Genomic DNA, 18180 nt, shown 5'->3' on the forward strand with positions numbered 1-18180 from the left:
CACTACTTCTATAGTTACGGTGACCATATTTCTAGGAGCGAAACCCGGGACAAATAAAAAATTTGTTGGATCGTTTTGAACACATTGTTTAAAAAAAAAATATATAATGAAATGAGTTTTCATGATTAAGAAATAAAGAATTTTAATTTAATTTTTCAATTTTTAATGTGTCCTTAAAAGTTTTAGCTGGGTTCTTTGCTCGAAAAAAACTTTTCCTTGTGTTGCATTTTAACCTGACAAACACAAGCTGGAAGTAAATAATTGACGAAAATTTTTTAAAAAGTAATGCTTTTATTCGAAAAATTAGAAAAACAATAATTTTCTAACCACTGTTTTCCCGTACAAAGTATTTAAAATTTTGAATACAAAACCAGTGAATGTGGAAATACGGGACAATCACTGGACAAATTACAAAATACGGGACACTTATACGTCCCGGGTTTCTTAAATAAAAACCCGGGACAAGCTAAAGAAATACGGGACAGTCCCGGGTAAACCGGGACGGATGGTCACCGTATCTATATTAGATACGCTGCTACTTTTGTTGCAAAACTCTTTTATAGTCTTTTAGATTTTTTTTTCGTAAGCATAGCGTGTTGGCCACTGGTTTCAGTTAAACACTTTGTTTTAATTCAGCGTACGTACAACGGCTGATGAGCTGCCAAGTAAAGTAGTTTAAGAAAAAATAAATTGATGAGAAGTTTCAATAGTTAATAAATATAGATATGAACATAATTTTCTATTAAAATCTTAATTATTTTATTTTTTAATAAACAGTTTGAAGAAAATAAATAAAATATACATTTACATTCTTAAAAACTATCCAATTATTTATCTAACTGTTATCGAACTTTATTTTTTTTTTTACAAAACAATATAATAAATGCTTTATTTTTTTGTTTGTTATAAATTGTTCTATTATTTTAAAAACTTACATAATATATAACATTCGTATAAATATAATTTATTATTAACTTTTTTAACTGAAACCATAATAATTTTATTGTACTTATTTCTGTCCGGGCTTAAAACACAAAAGATCTCTAATAGGCAATTTGTCAATCTTTAACTATAAATTGACTCTAGATTTTATTAACATCTAAATTATGTTAAGCCAAATAAACAAAAAAAAAAAACAAATAAAATAAAAAAAATTTCGGTGGTTTTTAATTCAATTCTGTCTTTAACACTGCCGTCAATGGTGTGGATTGTAATACTTTTGTGTCATCCAAGGATTTCATATAAGCTAAATATGTAGTCCAAAGCACACTTATAATGCTCACAAAAACTACTCGATTTCGTTCAGGTATCATAGAAAAGTTTATTGTTTGTACAATTGGCCATACACAAATACCAGTCTGCAATTTATAATAAGATTAAATAAATAATAGTTTTGGGTTCGAAAAAAAAAATGTATAGTACCTTGAAAGTTGGCCAAAACTTGTGTTGAAGTTCATGAATACCATCTTCAAGACTTTTGAACTCTAATAAATTCATGCCAATGTAAAAGCATGACATTGCAAATGGACCATAAGAGACCTGCTCTACAGCCGCCTGAAAGTTGAACCAAACCATTTTAAACGTAAAATTGAAAAACGTTGTTTAGAACTTACTTTAATGAGACCAATTTTTAAACTTGTGGCAGGCCACATTGTACTTGATAAACGCACCCATCCATGAAGCATTGGGGCTACAACAAAAGCACCATACACACCAAACCGAAAGCATCTTTTCCAGTCAAAGGTTTCTTTAAAGAAGAATATTAATTATAAGCATATTTTAAGCAAAATAAAACCTTAAATTTTACCAAGTGTTTTTCCTTCCATTACTTGCTGAATAGCACTCCCACATGGCCAGAGTAACGCATATGAAACCATTCCCTTTATCATTGGATGCCGGGTATTGAGCACCTTTATTTTTCCTGCCATTGATGCAAACGCCATTTTAGTGTCTTTTTTTATTGTCTTTTGTTGACCTTCCTATGAACTGTTACTGCCCTAGGAGGAATGCACCTAAAATTTAATGAGAACAAGCATTTAAATGGAATAGAACGTAGGTATTACTTAACTAGACAACCAAAGTCAAGTAATTTGTTTAAAATATAATTTGGCACTGTGATTTTATTATCGATACGAATAAGAAATAAAAAAAAGATAATTAAATCATTCCACATGAAGATGTAGAAACTACAATACAAAATGCAGCTTAATTTGTTGTTCAAAGAAGTCATTCCACGGCCACTTTAAGGTAAAAAAACCCAAAGTTTTTACTGGAGTTATCCGGTTCTTTCGCCGCCATAAATAGTATTCTCATACAATTAAAATAATTTGATAATGTGACTATTTTTGAATAAGATTTTTATTCCAAAATAATCATATTTATCAAATCATTTAATCTCTTTAAAGATATGAGCTCTGAAAAATATTTGGTAACCCACTAATGTCTAAAACTAATTTAAAGAAAACTAGAATTTAGGTGATATCTTATTATCTTATTACCACTCCAAAACAAAAGATTTTAATTGTATCTTAAAATCAATTCAATAAATAATTTTTTTTTAATTATTTTTTTTTTTTCGATATTCTCACACGGACAAAAAAACATACTAAAAACAATTGGAATCTATATTAAATTAACCGGATTTCTGTTTGTTTGTCAAAAAATTGCAGTCTTACAATAAGTGGACAACACTTCTAAATTACATGCACCTAAAAAAAGTATCTAAGGTGCAAAATGCACACGGTTAAAAATTCTGTTTTAGTTTTAATACAACCTTTGGAATTAGGCCTTCTTCAAAACACAAATTAATATTGCGATTTTAATACACAGTTTTTAAATAATTTTTTTTATTAATTTCAAGTCCAAAACTTAAAAGGTAATCAAAAGTATTGAACTATAAGAAAAATTGAATTAAAAACTAATTCCTTTGCATATAAATTATAACTTTATTAAGAATTAAAATTAAATAATCGTCCTCTTTTTTTTTTAATACAAGAAAATCAAGTTTTAATCAAACTGTATTAAAAACATAAACGAAAATGGAAGCCATTTTAAAAAAGAAATAAATATTGTTGTGCCTGGATTTAGGGCTATCACTACCTGTAAAAGTTCCTATATAAAACTATTTTGGTTCAGAAAAATGCAATGGTAACCTTTTTTCTGATAGAAAATAAAAAATAAACAAATCTGAATTTGCACTTTTTTGAAGGCGCTTTGTGTTTGTTCGAAGTAAAATGTATGAACTACTGACAAAATTTGATCGGCAATAAGATTTCACTTCACATAATGTAGTTTGTGAAAAAAAAAATTTAAAGAGATAATAATCACCATTATTATATTTATGATGAGTAATCACTTTCAAAAACGTTTTGTTTCATTTTAAAGAACTAAGAAAGTAAATACTTAAAATAATAAATTATAATAAAAAAGAAAAAGAAACAAATATCATTATAATAAACTGAAACTTAAAATTAAGGAAAATGTCCATGATTTTTAAAAATTAAATTTCAATAAATTTTGTATTAGACTTAAAAATGTAATTCATTCAAAGTATTAATTTATATAAAATTTTGGTGTTGCCTTCTATGCAACCCAAATTTTCGTATTGGATTTCTCAGGTTCTTGCACCATAAACAGTATTCTCATACAATAATTTGACAATGTGATTATTTTGGGAATAAAAGTTTTATTCCAAAATAGTCACATCATCATTTAACTTAATAAATAAATCAGTTCCTAATAAACTTGAATGTTTATGAAAATATTTTTTGTCTTTAATATAATTTTAATTTTAACACTAAAAAAAAAAACAAATAAGTGAAAAAAATTCTATACAAAAGCATATGGACTTCTAATTTAAGATTTGTTTTTGTTTTTTATTTATTATAATTTTTATTAGCTGTGTTTTATTTTCCTCGTGATCCGGATCAGATCATTGTTTTTATTAGATTTACAACAGAGGCAGGATTTTGTTTTGTTATTGTTTCGCAAATAAATCAATGATCTGATCTGGATCACGGTGAAAATAAAACAGAGCTATTATTAATGAAAGTGGTATAGGTCCATTTGGGGGTAAAAAACAGTTAACTTTCTTTGAGAATTTCAATAAATTTAAAAGCATTTTAAAATTTAAGATCTTAATCTAAAATGCATTACCTGACTTCCCTAATATTTAGCTATACCTATTTTTAAAAACTTAAAAACATAAAACCTTAAATATCTCGAAACATGATAAAATGTACTTTTGCCACTTTCAAATACAACGAACGGTTCAAATTATTTAAATATTTGGCATCCTAATAATATCTAAAAACTACTTGCCAAATGAATAGGTTTTTAATTTTAAGAACAGTTTTTTTTCGATATCCTCACAATTGGAATCCGTATTAAATTAACCAGATTTCTCTTTGTTTTGCCAGTAAGTTGCCGTCTTAAAATAAGTGGACAAAACTTCTTAACTACTTGCACAAAGCAATTAAGGTGCAATGTATGTTCAAATGAAATTGAAATAAAACAATTCTTTAAACTAAAATGAACATCCTTTTATTTTTGTTTAATCTTTTAATATCAATAAGAATGCACATAAAATTAATGAGTCTTTATTTCATTCTTAGTCGATACATTTTAATTTTTTAAGAAGAAAATTCTTATTATAATAAAGTGAATTTGATTTTAATAAAAATTACCTAAACTGATGTTATTTTTATATTATTGTGTTCTTTTTCAAATTTAACAAACAATTTGGTTTATTAATTCATTTTAAAATAATAATTTTCTTTCCAAACCTGTATTGCGTTTGTTAACAAAGAGCTTTAGGAAAGAGTTCATAACTTGTTTTGTTTGATAGTACGTAAATGACTCATGATACAAAATATAAACCAAAGTGTATTAATATCAATTTTATTATTACATATTTAATAAAATCGGGGGAAGCCCTGGTCATATGAGGTTGAATAACTTTACTAAACAAGCATTGAATTTTTAATAACTAACAATCACATTTTAAAATTCAAAAATCGATATCAAGCTATTTTTAACGATTTATTAGAACACGCAATTCATTCAGCTGCACTTCTAATTGTAACTGGCACTCGACTTCATAACCCATAGAAGCAGTTTACAATTATAATGTAGATTAAATTCAAACCGACTAAATGCAGTTTATTTACGCAACAAAGAAACCAAAGCGTACGTACGCACTAGCACAGGAAATAAAGTGTCTAGCTTCAGACTCCATTTATCTAGAATCTAGACTTTGAGCAGATAATAAATACACGCTTATCGTCACACGATTCTATTTTATTACTCAGGGTTTTTTCCATTCAAAGAGGAGTACCTCGGGTCTACCCACTTAGCAAGTGCAGAAGTTTATTATCTTTTACTTATGTCATTATCAATAGATTTTAATTCATAACAAAATCACTATCAAGAAATTCTTTTGCCAAAAAGATTACAATTTACATCAGCCCGGTTTTTTGTTTGTTTTCGTTACGTCACAGATTCTGCTAAGTGTAGGTATCACCGACACATCATAAACTCACAGTCTTAAGTCCAAAACAAATTGGCAACAGTTCAAGTTCGTTTCGGTCTTCGGTGTGTTTCTGGCAACAAAAACATTTAAGCAGAAAAATGTAAACAAAAGCGTGCGTGATAGGAAGTAGTAGTATCTACAATTTTGAAAGCTCTAGCACGTGGCTCTGCCGTTGACCTTGTAAAAAAGTATTTGGTCTGCTTGTAGGTGAGAGATGCATGTATCTCAAACCTCTTTATAGCTTTTTAGGTATTGTATTTTTAATTCATTAGAGACTAAAACTGAATGACAAAACTTTTCACTTATCAATTGAATTCTGTTGGTATAGATACATAATTCAATCATAAGAATTTTTCCGATAAATCAAAAAATTTTACAATAAATTAGCATTAAAAAAAAGTTGTATAAAAAAATGATTACACAACAAAAGCAGGTTGATAGATAATGCAAATTATTATAACGATTGTGGGTATATTTCATAATTTCCAAGAATCTGAATTAATGTCACGCAATAGTTAAGTTGTTTGTGAGCAATTGCAAATTCAAACAATCACATGCTATTTTTGTTTGTTAGTAACTTCTGTAGGAATATTGTAATAGCTTTGTTAGGTAGGTAAGTAAGTACCTTTCGAACAAAAATCACATCACTTTGATTTGCGATAATCCACACCGAGGAACTCGAACTAACTGTCACAGCCAAGCCAGGAGAAAGTTCAGTGTTCATTGTAAGAAATATAAAACTTTGAATTTGAGATAACAAAGACAAAGCTATTTATCAATCAGCTGTTCATAATGACGTCATTACATTGCGAAAAGCTTAGAATGATTTTTCGATTCAAAACCAAGTGAGAATTGCCATTGTAGGTGAAAAAAGTACTTACTCTTTTGATGGATGAATATTGTCTTAGTATCAAGCAATGTAGTCGTAGTAAAAAATATTCTGCGTACGAAATTGAAAATGCGCTGAAATAAAAACTCGTTTTCTTATTTGCCAAAAACTGGCAATAATATTAAGGTTTTGAAAAAGACGGACCAACATATTATAAAAGAGTGATTTGTTTGGATTATTTCATAGATAATAATGAGATAATTTCCCATAATAATTTTAAATTTGAAATCAGATGATTTTCACCTCATTTGCACGAAATGATTTTCACCTCATGTCAAGATGGCATCTAATATTTCATTGTGGAAAGGTCATTCCATGAAAATTATTTCATTTTAAATTTTAAATTTGTATGGGGAAATTATTTCTTTTGCCTGGTCCAAACAGGCTATAATTATCTCACTCAAATAAGTTATGAGTAATACAAAACAAAAAAAAAAACAATTTGTGTTGAACCTCTTGGGACCTGAGCATGAACCAGAAAAGCGAAATAGTGTTTGAAGGATTTTTTATGGGTAGGAGTAAAAATTTACCAAAAATAAAAAATAAAATGCACAACTGGGTCGCACGAACTTGCTCTTAGAGTTAAAGTTGCTTAAATTTTTAAGACTTTTTATATAGAAATTTGGAAAAAAAAAAATAAAAGTCGTTTAAAAAAAAAATAAAATAAAATCTGAAATCAAATTGCCCTCCAAAACAAGTATGCAGTTTTGACTGATATATTAAAATGCATTTTTGGAAAAAAAATTTTCAAAATCGTTAGAGCCGTTTTTTAAAAACCTAATTTTTTATAAATAATTTTTTTGGAAAAAAAGTTTTAAAATAAAATTGGTATGCCATTTTGTAGAAATCACTAATCGGCATCTTAAAACAAAATTTCAAAAAAAATCAATGTCCCGTTTTCGAAAATTTGATTTTTCAAAAAAAAATTTTCAAAATTTTTTTAAAAATCGAAAAATTATTTTTTTTTGAAAATTTTATTCTTGGTTTACATATATTTAAATTATATAAATGCTTCTTCACAAAAAGTTTCGTTGAAATCGAATAAGCAGTTCCGGAGATAATCGGATTTGAAAAAAAAAACGGTTCTATGGCAGGTAGGTACCGTTAATAATGATTTTCAAAAAAAAATTTTTTCATTCAAAGATAGACCTTAGTTTAAAACTAACATTTGAATTTTTTAAACAAAATCGTTGGAGCCGTTTTTGAGATATTTCAATTTTACTAAAATCGGTATATGACAAGTACCGTTATTTTTGGTCCAAGAAAATTAATTCCAAAAACCCCTCTGGAGAGTCGCCAAATAATGCTACATACCAAGTTTGACATAAATCGGTCCATCCGTTTAGGCTGTAGGTTCGTATACAGACAGACAGACAGACTGACAGGCTGACAGACAGACAGACAGACAGACAGACAGACGGACTTCCGGGACCCACTTTTTTGGCATTGTCTACCATCGTAATATCATGGAAAAATGTTATCTCAACTGTTTTTTTTGTACGAATTCATAACTTGATATACATATAGTACCTATATCGCAAGTAAAAATGAAAAAAAACAGTTAGAAAAAAACAAGGGTATTCGAAATTGCATTCACATACGAAAAAAATACATAATTTTTTATTTATGTTGCTGAATTTTTAAAGTTTTTTTTTATCAAAGTAGCTTATATTTTGTTAGTTTTATTAACTTATACTCATGGAAAAGGGATTTTTTTTTGAAATTTTGTATGTTTCCCTTTTGCTGCAATTCTTCAGAGAAAACTTTTAAAACATGATTTAACTGTAGCCATGAACTTGTTATCAATGTTTTACTTAACATAACGTTTTTTCAGCAGCTAATATTGGACTGCCATAAGGTTTTCTGCAACTTTTCTCATGAGAAGCTCCAAAATTCATTTTCTATCGAATTGCTGCTCGAGAAATTACCCGACCGGTTCAATACTTCAATTTTTTTCATTAAGAAATAACGTATTACTCTTAATTTTAAGGCAAGAACCCCATCTTACTCATACAGAAGCTACGAGACTCAAAAACCTATTCCGACCGCGTATAATCAAAACGTTTCAAAACTCCTTTATGTCTTGGCCCTGCGTTATGGTCTTTTCCACAATATAAAAAGGACTTAATCCTTTCCCTGAGATAGCAAAACAGACCATCATGAATGGAGAATGTTTGATTATTGGAATAACCTACTGCGAAAAACTCTGCTTCTTCGTGACCTTTTGACCCTTATAGCTTTTTTACCCAGTACGATATCAATGTCGATTTTGATGGGTTCATAGATTTGTACCCCTTTAATCTGGATTTATGGACTTTAGGGTTCTCTAGGCCTTCTACCGCTACCGCACACCTTCCGGTGTGGTGTAGTCTTTAAAGCTAGATATCATAATCTCAAAAATTTCAAGAAAATTATTATTTTCATGTTTTTAAATATGTATTTTTTCTAAAAAAAAAACAAACAAAACAAAGAAAGCTATTGTTGGAGCCGTCTTAAACAATTTCAAAACATTTTTCGATTTCTTTGTCGACTAAGGAGACTTAGCTTCAGCCTTAAGATGGTCTTCTCAAGATGAGATTTTTCACATATGTCATATCCAGTAAGTTAAGACTTAAGAAATATTTAAATCGCTTAAGCGAAATCCCTTTTATAGTTGGGCATTGAGACACAAAATAGATTTTTCAAAATAATTCCTTCCAAAAGTTCAGATTTGCGTCCTAATGCAATAGAAGAATGTTCAGTAAAACAACCAAAATTTATTTTGAAAATTATTATATAATTTATTTTAATTTTTCTCGTGATCCTACATAATTATATACTCGTATCTTAACATTTCGTTATTTTACTATATAACAAATTATAAAAGTAAATTAAATTAATTAAGTCAAATTCATTGTTGCGTTTTTTATTTTTTTTTTTGTGTATTTCTTAAAAAAAAACATAAAATATTAGTTTAACTTAAAATAAATCATTAATTTATTTAAGAAAAATATACAATTTTGTATGCAACATTAACACATAACACCAGTACAAAGATTAAATCAATTTGTTTTTTTTTTCTACTAAGCACAAGATTTCATCTTACATTTTTTTTTATTATTACATATTTAATTAAATATTATTTAAACTTAAATTATTTTTTTAATTAAATTTTTAATTTATAAAATACATTGATCTATATACATTTTGATTTAGTACAAAAAATATTAAAATTTTTTAAAGAATAATAATAATACTTTTTTTTTAATTTAATTTACAAAACTTAAACTTAACAAAATTAAAATAATTAAAATTAAAATTAAAATTATAAAAAAAAGAACTATAAATGCTTATGTACAACGTTACACATTTTATTTTGTAAGGCATCCGTGAGAAAATTTATGTATGTATAGGTAATAAATATTATTTTATTTTATTTTAGTTGTAACATTTTTTTTCGTATAGCAGTATATTTTGTATATATAAAATGTATGTACGTATGTATGGATAGGTTTAGCTACCTTTAGAAGATTGAATGCATTTATAAAAAATAATTAACCTACATTAAGTTAAGACTTGTTTGTAAATTTATTTTTAAAAAATGGTTAATTTCCAATGAGATTTTCTTTCAGCTGTTTGAAAAACACGGACGGTTTTGAATTCGATAGTTTAATAAATACTCATAGTTTAAAAAAAAAACGCAAAAACGTATTTCAAAAAAAATTATTCAATTAATTTAACTTATATACAAACTCGATTATTCGAAAATACTTCGAGACTGGGACTTAGATTTAGTGAATACCGAATTTGTTAATAAATAGGTAAATCAATGAATGAAAATGAATGATTGTCAAGTTGAAAGCCGGAAATATCAGTCTTGACCCATTTTAGTACAAACTATCGTTTTATTAAAACTATGAATATATCAAAACCGCCAGCGGTTCTGAGAGAAAATTAACTAAATCTACATTCACAGTTTGGACAGTGTTTTTGCTTTTGAAGAGAATTAATGAATTGTAAGTCTTTACTATTTTTTTAAGACAATTAGTTTAACGCTATTATAAATATTTACAAACAAATACAATTTCCGAAATTAAGTATAAAAGTCTAATATGGTCATTTTTTTTTTTTTTGATCGGAAATACACACATTATTTCGAAAAGAACTCAAAAACAAGTTTTCGAGTCTCGCTTCTTTAATCTTTCTCTACTTTTTTTGTATCACTTAAAGTAGTCAATTCAATTTGACATGTTCGTTAGAAAATCCGATTTTTGTTTTTCGCTCCCAAAAATGGTTTCTCTTCGGACATTTTCTCAATATTACCGCTAAGTGTTGGATCGGGTCTTCGTCGCTTGAAGAAACCACATTTGTGCATCACATATGTGACAATGGCTAAAAGTATAAGTCCTCCAATAATTGAAAGGATTATTATCCACCATGGTGTTGCAGTTTCGCGAGCTTGATCTGACAGTTCTGGATAAGCTCGTGTTTCCACCTTAAAAGAGACTGATTATTAAAAAGCGTTCCCAGAATGACAATTTCTAACATTTTGACAACTTACCATTTCTCGATCATCAGAATCAACTTGTTCAACTGCATACTCTGTTGGTATTCGAACATGACCTCTCGATACGATTTTCACCAAATCCACTCTTGGATAATCAGCTATAAATGTTGAATTCCATAGTCTTGCTTTGACATGAACATAAGCTTCAGTCTTTTGTGGCATATTATACAATTCACAATTGATTTTTATGCAAAAAGCTGTAGCTTTATCACAGTCCATAACGACTACATCGTGTTTTTTACCATCTTTATCGGTTAATCTTTCGGCACGAATTATTTTGGCTCTATCACGACGCACTCGATTGAGATGTGTTTCGGTGGTAGGTAGTTTTTCGAAAGATGATTCGGTTTTTTCGAAATATGAATGACGATTGTAGTAATGGGATTTGTTTGTTGGTCGCAGCATGTAGGGTTCGGGAATGTAGCGAAGATCTTCGTGGGTTAGTGATGCTTTTGCTTTGCGAGCCAATTTTAGAGGATTGACTAGGTCTGGACCGACGGTACACTCACCTTGACGGGCACCTATTAATTAAAAAAATCAAGGTTTAATTAGTAAAACTGATAAAATTTGTATATATCTGAGTCTTATGAAGCATATTATGTATTTATTTTGCAGTTCATTAGAATGGTATATTCACATGACAAAGTGCAAATTTCAAAAAGGTAGATACTATGTTTAAGTTTTAATGAAATCCAGTGGAAATGGCGAAGAACCATCTATACTTTTAAATTACAAATGTTAATAAATGTCAATTGGTTTTATAATCTGGTTAGAGAAAAAAATATAGTTTGTCCGGTCACTGTGGTGTATGAGTAACTTTTTTTTACTTTTTAGTAAATTTTAATGGTTAGTACAGTTTTTTCTACCATTGACCAATTAAACTGGCGAGTTGATCTTTGTTGACCATTTTTTTACGTTTGAGATGATAAAATCTTTATTAAATCTTCGTTCGAAAGGATCAAATGTGAATTTGAAAAAAAAAAAAACAAAAATAAGTTAAAGATAACAATCACACATTGCATACAAGCATACAGGGTTTCCCGAAAGTCAACATCGAAACGAAAACGGTAAAAATAATAAAAAAATCTTAGCAAAATATTTTGAGTTATGTGCATTCGAAAAAAAATCGAAATAATGGTCACACTATTGATTACAAATTTTAGGTTTTCTTTTGCTACGGAACCTTTAATAACCCTGCTAACAAATGCATTCAAGCTAAGCTGCATCAGTTTTGAAAAAAAAATAGACGTGTTTTATTGGTACTCAGTATTTTACTGAGCCAACGTTTTTGACTACTTTTATTTATTTATTAATAATCCTTATTGTTGAAGGATCAAAAATGTATAACTTTAGAAAAAAAATTTTTTGTATACTAAAAAATGAAAAACTTTCGTTTATCCTTAACAATCAATTGTGTTTGTTTCCCGTGCAATATTTAGTGAGCTAAGACTGAGTTATCAATAAAACACGGCTAATATCACTTTTTTGCCCAGCTACATAAGTACTCAAAAAAATTTACAAGACCCTAATTCAATGAACCGAAGTGCAAAAAAAATGCACTACGATATTTTGGCAAGTAACCTTAATAGTTGGTGTGTTAAATGCTCTTTTCAAAATGATATATCATTGTCGAGAATAAATAACGGAAACAAAAACGTTTTTACAATAATTGTAAATAATTTACCATATTATTTAATTTTTGTACCCTCTCAGAATTGAACTTATAATTTTCAATGAGTAAAGTTGGCAGACTACGTTTTAGCATAGGTTTATGAATGAAAATAGTGGGAAACCTATCCTTTTGGTCTTTTGACCGGAAATGGCAACCGTAAAACACCGCAGGTTCAAAATAAACTTGTTTGTGTTTTTTTTTTAGTTGTCACACTAGTGAAATGTGTTTCTTTTTTTCGGTGTTTTTTGGCAAATCAAATGTAAGGACTTAAGTCCACCAGTAAAACCGTTAAAAATCGTAGATATTTACTTCTTGAATTCGGGCTCTGATCGACAAACTAATAGAGCACTTCGTCAATGTAACTAAATTTACTCTTTTGAATAATGCGTACAGAACATCGCCGCTGAAGACGTGACTTTGACAGAACACCCAAATTTAATGATTCGACGACGTAGGCAGGTAACCAATATTTTTTGAGCCATTATTTTGGTGACCAAATCATTTCTGTCCTGGGTTAGACTGATAAATCAGTAATGAATGGTCATTTAGGAGCCGCCATTTGAGCAATGGATTGGGACAGGGGTGCGGTTTATTTGGCAAAAAATATTTTTGTATACCTATAGCATTGAATGCCATGAATTTATGAGCTCATAAAGTCAAAATTTTGGTTAATTCAGTGAATTTGTTGTGTTTTATTTAAAAAAAAGTTATAACTCCCTAAAAATACATTAAAAGACGTTTTTATGATTTAAGGATTTAAAAAAAAATTGGCCAGTTGGCGACTTTTAGTTCAAATTAAGATTTTTTCAAAACTCTTTTTTTTTTTAAGTGTTAAAAGCTTCTGTCGATTTGTTGATTTGCTGTTTATAAAAGTCTTGGCTCAAAAACCAAAACTTTTCAAAAATGTTAAACAAACTCGCAAAGTTTCTGTGGAAATACTTTCTACTTTTAAATCATGGTATTTACTACCTTCACCCGTTACCGAAAAAAAATTAAAGAATGAAAAAAAACTATGCCTACATTTGTACCAAATGCAATTTTTACAGAATTTTCGCAAAAGGATTGCAATATGGTATTGGAATACAGATGTTATAATATTCTTGAAGAAGGTTTTTTATCTTTCAAAACTTTGCTTTGGCTTAAAGACATCCGTTACTTGAAAATTTGTAAGTTATGAACTTTTTTATATACATTTGGTGCATATCAAACCTATACTTATTATATATTTACTATTTTTTATGCATACGAGTCATTATTGCGTCAATTTTGTTTGTTCAAAACTCAATGAATATTTTTTCGAAATCTAGTTGCCTTTGATGTTTGATTACAGTTCCCTCAAATTAAAACATCAAACGTCAAATAAAACTAGTACATCAGTTTTATTTTTATTTCTTTGCTTTTGCGAAAGTTAATTTCTAAGGTTTTAATACAACATTCAAAATGGGTAATGCAGAATCAAGATCAACTTGCATAGACAATCCTCAACCTCAACAAGAAAATGTCATAATAATTTCACATCAAGTTGGTGAAAAATTAAATGATTTTGCCGAAAAAGAACAACAATTTCAATCATCCGAGAATTTTTCGCTAATCAAATTGAAAGAAATGGAGTATTTCAATGAAAAATCCAATGAAATTATGGAAATACAATTTGAAAGAACAGCACGTCAAGTAGATGCAATGTTGGCAGAACGAAAAAGAAAAAATCCTCATTCTGTTGAAAATTTTAACGAAACTCGTAAAAATTTGATAGATTGTTACAAAGGTTTTTCAAATGAACCTCTCAAATGTATCGAAGAAGTACAAGAATTTCAAAAACTTTTCTTTAAAACTCGGTTGTAAATAAAATTTGTTTATGTCAAAAATAAAAAAAAAACTGCCTTACCTTCAATTATTGGAAGATCTTCCAAATAAAGCAACCATTTTCCTTGTTTCTTATCATTTGCTACTTGATGTGGCCAATAAATTGTAAGTACAACTTTTGGAGCTTTCCATGGACCGTCATTGTAAATCTTTAAGAAAAAATTGTCAGTTTACTTGTTAATGACATTAAATTTAAAAATATTCTCACTTGGTAAGTATGAGTAACAAGTGTACCAATATCCTCCAAATACTGCATCGCACTTTCACCTTTAACCTCTCCACCATAGAAAGATTGCTCAGGAGTTGCCCATCCTCTCAAACTCAAATCAGCTCGTTTAACAACTCTAACAGTTTGTTGAGTCGCTGGAATGCCACCAAGTAATTTCGAAGTTGTATTTGCGAAAATGTCAAATGTCAATTTAGTCTCTTCATCTTCTAAGCCACTTGGATCGAATCTAATTGACACTTGGATTGTTGATCCTCTTCGCATTGGATTTCCTAAACCACATGCGACTACAGTTTCGTTAAATCGATTGCATATTGCTGTATTCTATATTCGAAAAAGTAAAATTAATTAAAATTTTTTTCGAAATCGAAAAAAGCTATACAAACCGTTTTTAAAGCTGCAATGTAGGCTACACTCTTTTGATGTACAATAAAGAGTTGTGCCTCATAAGCAGAATCAGCTGAGTTACTGATATTAATACTCAATCTAAGTTCCTCCCGTTCACCAAGAATCAAAGCATATTCACCATCTAAGAAAAAACTAGTTAAATCTGACCCCAATTTTTGATAATTCTCAAAACCTACCTTGTTTATCCAAGTCAATCTGTGTACCAAGCTCCAAATTCGACTCACAGGTATCATCTTCACCACAATCCTTCTGGAATGTACCCTCGAACTCAATATCAGCTTGAGTTTTATCAAGAATCGGATTCAAAGCTTTTAGCCCCGAATCAGGCAAATCAGGTTCCACAATTGTATAGTTAAGCCTAAACATCAAAGGACTCTGAATGTCCCGGGTATTCTCTTTAATATAACCAGTAACTCTATGACAATCAAGCATTCCATTTGTTCGTACTGTCACTTCTCGTTTAACAACATTTCGTCGTTTATTATCGCGATCAAAAAATACTCGAGAGAATTTTTTCGAATTTGAAAATGTTTCAGCTTCGACTGTTAGCATAAGTTTAAGATCTGTTATTCTTGTTGTCTGTTCATATGGATCAATAGAGCAACATGCTTCGAATGAAAAACTGGGAAAGGTTTGAAAAATTAGAAGACCATAAAGTAAAGAGTTACAACTCAGTGACTTACCATGTAAGATTCGTTGAAACGTCTGTGAGGCATCCCTGCTTTGTCGGATCGATATTTTTCAATTCTGAACCTCGAACCTTTGTTTGAATGCTTATGATTGGTCGTGATAGAAGAACAACAACAGCTGAGGTGTTATAAGCTCCAATTACAACATCCGGATAAGAGTTATCATCCAAATCAGTTCCCCCGGTTATCGAACTTCCAAAGGTATTTATCGGAACCGGAGTGCTGCCCAAGTCAGAAGCATGAATAATTTGGGCGGGTTTTTCCGAAAGACCCGTTCGTGATCCCAAATAAATATACACAACTCCATCCTCTTCGTAAGGTGCTCCAATAGCCAAATCCTCACAATTGTCTTTGTTGATATCACCAATATTGGCCAAAGCTGTTCCAAATCGGCTTTCTACTGTTCCTGTCAGTTTTAGAGTTGGTTTTGCCGGTAGATGGCTCTTTTCATTTTGATAAATATACACAGCGCCACCTTCATTTTTGGAAAAGTACAATGGCGCCGAAACAATTAAATCTGGCTCACCGTCGCCATTGATATCGGCAGTAGCTAACTCATAACCAAAACTCGAGGCAAATTGTTCCCCCTCGAGGATTATTTCCACTGGAATGGGATTCGAATTGGCTTTGTTGAAAATCACAACTTGACCGTGACCATTACTGCGGGGAGCTCCAGCAGCATAGGACATTCTTTCACCGAAATAACGGCCTCCGGTAACAGCCATTCCTAAATAGCTGTACTTATCGACGGGTGATGAGCTCTCCGAATGGTCTCCATAGTACATATTCTTGTCCCGTTCCAAGTATTCTCCTCCGATTTCTGTAACGAAAATCGTTCCCCGCCAGGTGAACGGTCCTGGAGTACCTAAAACCATTGTATTATCGTCCAATAACGCTCCAGAAGTACCAACTTGACAAAAACCATAGTCTTCGTGAGCTCTGTAAATAAAAACAATTCATATCTATTAATTATTTTCTCTTGACCGTATAAAGGGTTTGTTGGCATGCAAAATGAAGACAGCACACCTTTATCCCCCCCATGATACATTAGTATGTCGTTTAATTAACATGTTCAGAGTAGCCTAAAAGTATGCATTTGTAAATTGTATAACCCACTTTTAACGATGTAATTCTTCTTCAATTAAAGTAGTCGCAAGTTTAGTTGTCGTCTGTAAGTCGACCAGTAATTATATTAATTTTGTTTAAGTTATTTCTAAATGAGTTCAGAGTCTAAAGTTCAGGACATGCACAACGAGACGAGCATTGTCATAATATTGTTATAGGTTAATCATTGTCCTTTGTTCAGTTACCACTCCCACATTACACATAGAAGAGAGCGCACACAGGATATAGCAATTAAAGTTTTTGCGCTAGGAAACGATTGTGTACACTTGATTTGTCGAGGTCATGTTTTTCTTTGTTTATTGGGATAGGATAGAATAGAGTGAAACTAGGAACACGTGCAGGGATTATAATCTATGTATATGAAAGAGATATGAAGAATGTCACGCGCTAATGAGAACTACGTGAGGGCGTGTAAGAACTTGAATCTTTTTTGGGATATAATACTTCATAAGTTATCCTAGTTTGGAAGGATGAACAGTAGATAGCAATGCGTGTCACTTTTTTGATAAACAGAAATGGTAGAAGAATAAATTATGAAGTTGACAGAAAGGAAGCACTTGTGAATTATTATCGTAACATTTTTGGGCGTCACAATTTTGTTTTAATGCTTTTGTTGTGGTAGTTTCACAAATCAGGATGTTTTTTTAATCATTTAAAGCTAGTCTGGTGGTTGTGGTGGTATATCAACCTTATATTTAACAAAAGTGATAGGATAACAAACATATTAAAGTGGCGCCCGGGAAAAACCTATTAAAGTGACAAGCTATCCCTTAAATATTAAGTGATTAAGTCGAGTCAAGAAGACAGATAAAATTCTAAAAACTGGAGAACAACTTTCAATTCATAAATCTGACTTTTCTTGTTTAAAAAGTTGATTATGATAAAGATTAATGTCGTTTTCGATTGGAATCACTCAAGGATTCACTCATTCTCAAATCCAATAAAACAGTTTGAATCACTTCCACTCAATTCTATTTTTTTTGTGTTTGTTTTTCTGTGGAATTTAAAATGTCAAATTTGGCATAAGACTTGAAAAATAATTAATATGTGAAGAAAATAGTACCTAAAATTCAACAAATTAACCGGGAATTCGTTTTGCAAAATATTTTAAAAGCTAAATTTATTTGTTTGAAAATAAAAAACAAATTAATTTCAGAAAACGAAAAAAAATTTAATAATTTAATGAAAAATAATAAAAAACAATGATTGAGTGTATCTTTGACATGTGAGTA

The 18180-nt window shown here is 29.9% G+C and overlaps 2 protein-coding genes across 4 annotated transcripts in view; both read right to left on the reverse strand.

The window, feature by feature from the left end:
- Positions 1-900: 900 nt before the first annotated feature.
- LOC129910030 (mpv17-like protein) lies at positions 901-6281 on the reverse strand. Its single transcript, XM_055987269.1, has 5 exons — positions 6156-6281; positions 1808-2012; positions 1614-1747; positions 1423-1554; positions 901-1358 (listed from the first exon to the last, which is right to left on the reverse strand). The coding sequence occupies exons 2-5, from the start codon at positions 1941-1943 to the stop codon at positions 1167-1169; spliced, it is 594 nt and encodes a 197-aa protein (XP_055843244.1). The 5' UTR covers positions 1944-2012; positions 6156-6281; the 3' UTR covers positions 901-1166.
- A 3457-nt stretch (positions 6282-9738) lies between these two features.
- Positions 9739-18180, reverse strand: part of LOC129912220 (integrin alpha-PS1) — a 117233-nt gene continuing 108791 nt past the window's right edge. For all 3 annotated transcript variants that reach the window (XM_055990365.1, XM_055990366.1, XM_055990367.1), the window contains 7 exons: positions 15818-16762; positions 15311-15756; positions 15113-15255; positions 14709-15050; positions 14523-14649; positions 10960-11486; positions 9739-10893 (listed from right to left, as the gene is read on the reverse strand). In XM_055990365.1, the coding sequence (XP_055846340.1) occupies positions 10654-10893; positions 10960-11486; positions 14523-14649; positions 14709-15050; positions 15113-15255; positions 15311-15756; positions 15818-16762 (2770 nt within the window). In that variant the 3' untranslated portion in view covers positions 9739-10653. The remainder of the gene's footprint in view (positions 10894-10959; positions 11487-14522; positions 14650-14708; positions 15051-15112; positions 15256-15310; positions 15757-15817; positions 16763-18180) is intronic.

Source organism: Episyrphus balteatus, chromosome 2 (genome assembly GCF_945859705.1).
Source record: "Episyrphus balteatus chromosome 2, idEpiBalt1.1, whole genome shotgun sequence".
NCBI lineage: Eukaryota > Metazoa > Arthropoda > Insecta > Diptera > Syrphidae > Episyrphus > Episyrphus balteatus.